The following is a 9,652-nucleotide window of genomic DNA, read 5'->3' as shown; positions in this document are numbered from 1 at the left end:
CGGAAGGGCGGTTAACCAATAGCTTGCTGACATGTCCACATATGACGCTGGCACTCCCTTCTTAGCAGCTGAGCTGGATAAGTGATTTTTGACTTGCTACTTTTTTCCTTCCGAAACGGAAATAACACACACACATAATTACAACAAACACGGAAGGTAAACGGAAAATCAACTCGAAACAATTTAAGGGGATCCATAAAGACACGTTCAACCAATTGGTTGACTTGCTACTACTACTAGTACTATTTTTCTACTACTATTTCCTTAGTTAAAGGGACATTTTTATTGGATTTACAAAGGCTGCTACTTCCTAGGGTTAAATGCAAAAAAACCATCCCCACAAACTATATACCCAATTGTAGTTTTTCCCATAAATTATAATAATAGACATTTTGCCCCCTTGAATGATATGTTTAGACAAATCTACCCCTTTTATTTTAAACATTGTTATTTTTCTTTTTTCCCTATCATTTTCTTTTAAATTCTTCCTTTTTTTTTAAACGTTGTTTAAATAAGTAGACTAGATTAGTCAAAATTTGTTTATTTCTTAATTTCATATGTCAATATTTTATTAAAAAAAATCCATGGAGTACAAGATTTTTTTCCAAATGTTGAAGTCAATGTCATTTAAGCAATTGAACTTTTCAGATATATAATAACAAAATAGAGAAATTGATTAATCAATTATTAGTAGTATCAATAACAAAAAAAATGAACTACTATTGTTGTTTATTCTTATTTTTTATTTCACTACAAATAACAATTGTTAACTTTTCTTTTTTTTATGTGATATACAATATGTTACTTTTATTATAAGTAGTTGAGTAACTGTGAACTCTTAATTAGTTTATAGATACTTAAATTGTTGAATTACTAGATCAATACACTTTACAATATAAGCTACATATCTTTTGTAATAACAAAGAGTTTATGACAAATTATTAAGAATGAATTTAACAAATAAACAAATTTAAAAAGCAGTTTAAAAAATATTAAAATTTTTTATGTAAGTCTTTTCACATCGGAGAGAGACATTGGCTAGTTCCACAAGAGAAGGAGAAAATAAAAGGAAAAAATGAAAAAAGCTAATGGAGAAAAAAAAAAAGGATTGAAGATAGTAGGGGTAGTGTTGTCCAAACATATCATTCAAGTGAGCAAAATGCCTATTATTATAGTTTAGGTGGTAAACTACAACTAAATATATAATTTGTGAAAGTTTTTTGCATATAGAGTAAATTTTATATACACTAAAAGTATATATATATATTATTACCGTTTGATTCTGACATGTATGTCAATTTATTTCAAAAAACGACAGGATGGTCTCGAACCTTTTTTCAGTTTTTGACGAAAATGTATGAATAGTTAGGTTCCACAAAGCCAATATTAATGCTTTTGACAAAGCAACCTTGAACTCTGGTAGTAGGTTTCCGCTAATTCTACTATTTTTCCCTTGGCACAAGAGCAAAGCCAACACCTATTTGATGCTCAATTAACAACACTTGGGCTATTGAGACCCGGCCCCCACCCCCCCCCCCAAAAAAAATTTTCAATAACACTTCAATCTCAGTATAGTATTGCATGAACCATCTGGCGTGCTTCATTCAATTTTATACCAAAGCTTTTATAAGAAAAGGTTTAAACAGAACAGAAAAGAACAGGTACTAGGTGCATTTTGTGCTTGTTTGCATAAATAGCAGTTAAATTCCAAGTTAATATATATAGTGTTTGCAGAAATATTTGTTTGTCCCTTATGATATCTATTCTATATGATTTCTCTTGCACTGCCCCAGCCCAATGCAATGGGTTTCGAAGGTGCTCAATTTCATATGTGGCAATTCCGCCAAGATCTCGTCCTTAGTTAGGGGAAGGAACCGGATTTTCTGAGAAACGTATAAAGAGAGAATTCGATTTAATTAAATAATGTATGGTTGACAAACAACGATCCATTTCATTCAAGGAATGCATTCTAGCCATCCACGGATCGGAACAATAAAAAAAGCAGACACAATATTTCTTGGAATGCTGACTATAATAATGCTAGTAGTAATAAAAGTAGGTACTTGTAAATGGACAAATTTAACACCGTGATTTTAACATTCCTGGCCAAGTCATAATTGCAGCAGTAATGGTGAGTTCGTTACCTTAGCCCCGGTTTCTGTGATTCTGTGAAGTAGAGGTTGCTTCTTGTCATTTCCTCTCTGGGAAGGGGCTTGGAATGCTTTCCACTGAAACTCAGAAAAATAATTTGGACCGACAGATTGAAAAAAAAAAAGAATTCAGGTGACTGGGTCATCGTGGCCCATGACATTAACGCGGCCTGCAAACTAGAATTTCAAGGTGAACTAACTAAAGGTAAAGGTGCTCCGTCGTGGCCCAAGTTTAACGGATCATCCTTTTGAGACTGCTGAGTAGCATTACCACGCAAAGTTGTAAACTAGGTCAGGGATATGTAGCGGCCCTTTCACTGGATCTAATCCAATGAAAACTTGGGGCAGCATGTGGGATAAACCAACGGATTACTCGTGTGGACCCAGAAGATACCAAGTATTCATATGCTCCAGGTAAACAACAAATGAATCAATCACTGTGTCATAGCATGATTGTGAACCTACTTTTAAAATAATAATAATAACAAATCCAAACCTTCTATTATTTAATTATATTTTGTGTAAACAGGGTTTAAAAATGAACCAAATTACTCGAAATTCGAATCAAATTTAGATTGATAAGAGCTTGCTCTAGTTTGATTAGCCAATTAATCAAATTAAAGTTGATTTGAGATTTATATTTAATAACTTTCAAATTTGATTTTAAAAAAAAAACTCATTCAAGTTCTATTCAACAAATAAACAAATCAAATTTGAACAAAATTTTAAATACCGTAAAATAATCAAACAAATTTAAATATTAGAGTGTTCGATTTGATTAGATTCGTTTACACCCTACGTGTAAATTAAGAATTCATGACCATTAAACCGAATTGAAAAGTCGAAGAACACTCTATCTTAATTAGCCTTCAATTTTTTATCAACTAGCTTATACTCTACTAATAAAAGAGCTCTCAATTGAGTTGAACTCGTATTTGAGTCCCTAGCTCAAAGTCGGGTATCTTTCAGAATGTATTTCTTTTATTCAACCACTGTCCTGTCCATCAAGTAAACGCTTCTTTGGGCCATTGGCCATTTGGTCCAGTGGTCATCACCATTAAAGGTGATGCTGGAGGTCAGGGATTCAATCCCTGCCTCCCACAAATTTGTCACAATTTGTGGCGGTCTTAATTGACCTTCATCGATGGAGTCTGTACTCACATTGAATCCCCTTCCCTTCTCCTTCGACTAGGCTAGATTAGATTATAGAACATCTATCGTTTCGACAAAAAAAAAAAAGTAAACGCTTCTTTGGCGTTTAAAGTGACACCATAACGAATTAAAAGTCAAAAAAAAAAAAAGAAAAAAGGCAAGCTGGCAAAAGGATTAGACGGGTACGTATGAATTGTAAGCAGCGACGGTAAACTTAGGAATAAACAAATTAAACAATGGGCACCAATCTGCGGGTTCTTCCTCGGTGTTTGCGTTTGCCCGCTGGTAGCTAATTGTGTAATAGGAATCAAAATTTTCTAAACCTCCCACAGCCAAACGGGTGGCTAGAAAGCGGAATGACCGACCCTTTTATTTCTTTCTTTGACCGGTTGGTCGCCCGTATCTAGAAGAACCGTTAGACGGGTACAAAACCTCCCAGCCAAACGGGTGGCTACAACGCGGAATGACAGGCGCTTTTATTTCTTTCTTTGACCGGTCGGTCGCCCGTATCCAGAAGAAACCATTCGCAACTATCCACCCTCATCTTCAAGCGCCAAAAACATAATTTCTTTCAAACGTTTAACTTTTTTTTTTTTGTCAGCAACGATACATATAGTAGGGAGTTAGTGGCTATACAGATCCAACTATATCAAGAAAATGTTATAACACAACGCTTAAGTTTTTTTCATTGCATGTGAGATTTGAACCCTCACCTACAATCCAATGAGAGACTTAAGCCCCTCCCTGGTGGTCACTGAGCCATTGGCCCGGTGATTTCTTCAAACATGTGACTATCATGGTACTACCATAGTTGTCAAAATCGCGATTCGGATCGTAGAATCGTACGATTCTACGATCCGGATAATCAAAATCGATCCGGATCGTATTCAGAGTCGCAAATCATATTAATCTATGTAGGATCGTAGCAGGATCGGTAGGATCGTTTAGGATCGTACGATCCTACGATCCTACAATTTTTTATAAATTTGTGAAATACGAAACTCCATTTTGCAAGTAAATGAAAATATTTGTGGTATATTTATAATTTATCAAAGAATTGCAATCTTTAATTGCAATTAAGAGCTTTTGGTTGGATCTTACGAATCCGATTATGTGAAACTAAAATCGATCCTACGTAGAATCCCGATTTTACAAACTTCGGATACTACTATCATAAAAGGCATAAAAGTCAGTGTTTGTTTGGGCAAAGAAAATTTGCAAGATTTATTTCAGATTTTGTTTTGCTTGCATCATACACACAATTCCCAATCACCTTTTTATCTCACATAAATCACATCACAAAAAGTACTACAGTAACTGGATCAAATAAATCATCCAAATAAATTCTTATCCAAACAAACTCACTTGACTGTGGAATTGCGTAACCCACCTCGATGTATCTCCTTGGGAAAAGACACCGTTCACGGCCCATCATTTCTGTAAAGATACCAATCACGGCACGCGCGTGCGCACACCCGTGCATACACATATTGAGAAATTGTACTACTTTCTTTTTTCTAAAATTATTGTGTGTATGTTTTGTTTAGTGTATTTGGATGGAAGATAATTTTGAATAATTTAATCTAATATCATAATTTTTTTATGATATAATGTACATAAGATGATAAGATAATTAAAAAATAAAAAAAAAAAAATTATGATTATGATTATGATAAAATAAAAAAATCTTTTCCAAGACGGGCTATACAAGCACACTAATAAAAGTTCCTGCAGTCCGAAAGTGGAATTTTCTACAAAGTATGTAATTGGAGGACAGGCATTTTCACGTAAGAATCAAACGGAGCGTACTCATTTCTGATTTCTGTGGGCAATCTATAAACATGGAAAAAACTAACAAAAATGCGTTTCAATAGAGCATAGAAAAGTAAAAGGAAATGGCACCGGTTTTTCAAAAGTTTGAAATGAATCAGTACTTCGTTTGTTGAAAACAAAAAAGATAAATGAATTACTTTCTCTTCTAGAATGTCTGAGTAAGCGGTCCAACCAAATTGTAAGACTAGCATTTTGCAGTTCATGTCTGTCGGGGTCGGTCCCATGAAATTTTGTCGTCGCACGAGGTATTGCTAAATCGTACAACTAGCAACGGCTTAGCCCGCACCGGTTGCGTTACATCAAATGAAGCTTCTATTACCGTCACCGTTCCGCGTAAGTTTTCAAGACCACAAGTTACCGATCAAATTCTTTAAATACACGACCTTTCTCGAAGAAATTCTTTAACATTTGTTGGTGATTGGAAAAAAAAAATCTATTTCACCATTCATAGATGTTAAAATCATCTTGCTGTTTGGTTAGGAAGTAACATTCATGGACGTTAGCAATTTTTTGTTTGAACTCTCCATTCTTTTGAAAAATAAGTTTTTAAAATACAATATTATGATAATATATAAATAAAAATAATTTAAAAATATTCAAATATATCAAAATCAACTCCCAAATACATAAAAATTAAAAAATTTTATTTCTATCATCTTTTTTCATCGATTACCACCACCGCCTCTTCTTCCTTTTCTCTCTCCCTCTTCCTTCTCCCTCTCCCTTCGCCTTCCCCTATCTTTTCCCGCCATACCTTGCGTATTCTCTACCCCTGCTCTCAATCTAGTATTGACTATACCAAGTTAGATTGGAGAAGGAAGGAGGTAGATCGAGGAGAAGAGAATAAGCGGAAAGGGATGGGTGGCAGTCATGGGCGGTAGTGTTAATTTTATAAAAATATCTTAAAAACTTTTATACTCTAAAAAATTTCAAAAAATACCATAAAAAATATTTACAGTAAAAAATTTTCATATATATTGTTACTAAAAAATATTTAAAAAACAATCAAAAAACAGCTAATTCAAATGGAAATAAAAGGATATACAAGTGTCTATAAACACTAATTAGTATATCTCAAAAATGTCTAATTTGCCATGTAATATATATACATTTGATACTTTCCTAAATAAAAAAAAATTTCTAAGAAAAGTAATAGTTGAGGTCTTACTTAATTTTTTTAAAGTAAAACCTGAATTAATGCCCCTCGCTCTCTTTATTCCATCCCATTATTTCCCTATTTCCCTACTTTAAAAAAAAGGTTAACGCCTTGAAGTCTCTATTAAACAATACTACTAAAAACTAATCTTTATATCTAATATTTTCCCTTGAGAAGGGGTTAAATGTCTAAAACACTTGTTTGGATGGCCAAAAAATTTTATGTTTTTCGTGAAGGTAATTTTTTAATTATCTTTTTATTATATATATATTAAATTATTACAGTATAATTTTTTTACAAACACTCCAAAAAATATTAATTCAAATGGGATACTCCTTTGGAAAGGAAGGGAACGAGAGACAGAGAATATCTACGGAACAGCTTATCAGTTATCCGTCGAGGATAGCGTAGATGAAGTAGACAAACGGGGGACGGTGCGTGGACACTAGAGCGTGCAATGTACAGTTACGTACGATATGAAAAAAGGAAATACTACAGCTGGATAAGCGCTGTGGCGGGTGAGACGTTGCCAACTAGGCTCAAAAGGGACAAGTGGACAAATGCGATGCGAGTTAATTATTATAAAGTCTGGGGTCGGCCCCACCGTCTCACGGCCCTCTGGATGAGAATTCCGGGTCAGCAATCCTAATCTAAATCCTGCGTTCCTTGCCATTAAGTACTATTAACTACGAACCAGCTGGCCGAATCCAATACCCAAAGGCCAGTCGCCCACAGCATCCTATTTAGGGGTGGCAATTTTTGACACGACCTGAAAACACGACACGAACCTAACACGAAATTCATGGGTTTGGGTTGAGGTTTTGGGAATTCGGGTCAGAATCGGGTTGGACCCGATGAACCCGAAAAGAAAACAGGTCGATTTCGGGTCAACCCGTGGTGACCTGATATGACCCGTTTACGAATTAAAAAATAATTTAATAAACATAAAAATAATTCTATCTAACTAAACTAAGTTATTTTTTTTTCAAAGGCATTAATTACTTAATCCTAAATGAATTTATTTAATTTGTGTGAAGTTGAAATTATTATATTTGGACAAATAATATATTATATTATTTTTTATTTTTATACTGTTTTAATTTATTTTATATTTTGTTTGGGATAAAACACTTTTATGGTGTTTAATTTATTTTAGATTTGGTTTGGAATTATTTTTTTAAATTTTTATTACTTGATTATGTAATTAGTTTTGTGAGAAATTGATTTTATTAGAAATTACAGTGATAAATTAATAAATTAAAATTAAGTTTCGGGTCATTTCGGGTCAACCCGCCAACCCGTCAACCTGAAATTTTCGGGTTCGGGTCAGCATACCTGACCCGTCACAGGTTGGCGGGTCGGATTCGGGTCAACAAATTTTCTGACGGGTTGACCCGAACCCGACCCGCCAACCTGATTTGAACCCGAATTGCCACCCCTAATCCTATCAAAGACTGGAGTCGTCCCGGGTCCTGACCACCAATCTCCACGCATCTCTTCGCATTATAGTTATAGAAGCTTCCATCGATCCAATCCCACACCAATCCCACACCAATACACACCAATACTCCTACTAGCCAGTCCATCATCTCTCTCTTGCATCATCCATGACGATAGCACCATTCATTTCCTTCCACGTCCACCTCAGCCAAATTGAATCTATCCGAATGTGAGCCTCTTTGTCTGTCTGTCTATATATATATACATACATATATTGCCGTCTCCACAAGTCTCCGCATAGCGCTGCAAGTGCAACAAAGTGCAAACTCAGAGAGAACACCAATTAACTACGCTACTACTGACTAAAAGCCCGCAATTCAGCAACCAACAAAAGCAAGAAAGCATGAACGCCGAGGTTATTTCCAGCGGTCACCTGCAACTTTTCCCACCAAGTTCAAATACAAGACATTGTGGCTCCCAGCTTCCATTTAGCGGCAGGGCCAGTACTGGTAGCATAGCATTAAAGCCAAGAAGAAGATCCGGGGCGCTCAGAATAACTGCCAGGGCCGCCGTTTATGCACCGACCCAGACCCAGGTCGAAACTTTCTATGATATGCTGGGAATTTCGGAAACAGGGTCGATTTCCGATATCAAGAAAGCCTACAAACAGTTAGCAAGAAAATACCACCCAGACGTGTCACCGGCGGACCGCACGGAAGAGTACACCAAGAGGTTTATCGAGGTTCAGGAAGCTTACGAGACGCTTTCTGATCCACAGACTAGAGCTTTGTACGATATGAATTTAGGTCGAGGATTGCATTTCGCTTTTTCAACCGGAAGACGCAACGAGGTAAAAAAACATACACACGCTAGTATCAAATAACCTCCCCCTCCCCCCAAAAAAAAAGCCCCGCTTAAGGCTTAATTTTTGGTAACGAATTGAGATATTAATTTTGGTTTGTGTTAATTTGGAACAGAGAATGGATGATGTGGAGGAATGGAAACTTAGGTGGCAATCTCAACTGGATGAGCTGAGGCTGTGGAGCATGCACAGGGATAATGTCTCCTCCGCCGTTAGAGGGAAGGCAGCGGCGTCGCCCTCGTCGTCGTGGGGTAGTCGAATGCGCCGAAAGAGAACTGACATTTATGATCTTGGATTTATGTAGCATATGTTTTGCCTATTGCTAGCTATAAGCTAGATTCATCGTGGGGATCCTTGCTCCCTCTCTGACATAATCATAACAGATTTAGCCGCCGCCGGCGGCACTGGGAGCTGTATCCAGATGTATATATAAAATTTTTGTTAATTAATTTTTTGTCTCTTCCAGTTGGACGTGTTTATAACTCGGCCATATCGTTATGGTTTCTAGAATTATTGGGAAAAATAAAAATTTCCCCCCTTTTTTTTTTGTGGATAAGATTCTAACTTCTATTAATGCACTACTGCCTTTTAATTAATGAAATGGTTCTTTGATCCAATTGAGAACAAAAGCAAGTAGAGGATCGAAGCTTCTGTTGTGTTGTTGGAAATAAGTGCTGTCCTACTTATCCATTTAGACAGTTTCCATACATATATTTTTTTCCTCACACAGCGGGTAGGGGAAAGTAAGAAAATAGGTCGAGATATGAAATTCAAGATTCTAGATGACGACAATTCAAAATGCTCTTTTTTTTTTTAGGTTAAAAAATTGTTTGATTGGTAGTCTAATGTTAGGTCACCGGAACTATCGCGTTAGGATACGGTCTCAATCAAATGCCACGTTCGTTAAGAGATGAGAGGTAGGGCCGTAGTGAGGAAGGATCGGCGTTGGCGTTGCGTGGTGATGAAGGATTGGAGGTTTATGTTCACAAATTTACTATTGTGTATTCAATAGCAGGGGCGCATCTTTTGTTTCAACAATTAAAGGAAGAAAAGGGAAAA

General features: G+C 36.0%; 1 protein-coding gene across 1 annotated transcript; it reads left to right on the top strand.

Annotated features, from left to right (window-relative positions):
* The first annotated feature begins 8,134 nt into the window (after nt 1-8,134).
* On the top strand, nt 8,135-9,042 carry LOC113713490 (chaperone protein dnaJ 20, chloroplastic). Its single transcript, XM_027237223.2, has 2 exons — nt 8,135-8,581; nt 8,709-9,042. Exons 1-2 carry the CDS (start codon nt 8,135-8,137, stop codon nt 8,895-8,897), a joined length of 636 nt encoding a protein of 211 aa, XP_027093024.2. The 3' UTR covers nt 8,898-9,042.
* Nucleotides 9,043-9,652: the final 610 nt, after the last annotated feature.

The sequence above is a fragment of the Coffea arabica genome, chromosome 1e (genome assembly GCF_036785885.1).
Source record: "Coffea arabica cultivar ET-39 chromosome 1e, Coffea Arabica ET-39 HiFi, whole genome shotgun sequence".
NCBI classification, from domain to species: domain Eukaryota; kingdom Viridiplantae; phylum Streptophyta; class Magnoliopsida; order Gentianales; family Rubiaceae; genus Coffea; species Coffea arabica.
Note: the sequence above shows the minus strand (reverse complement) of the source record. Positions and strands in the feature narration are given on the sequence as shown.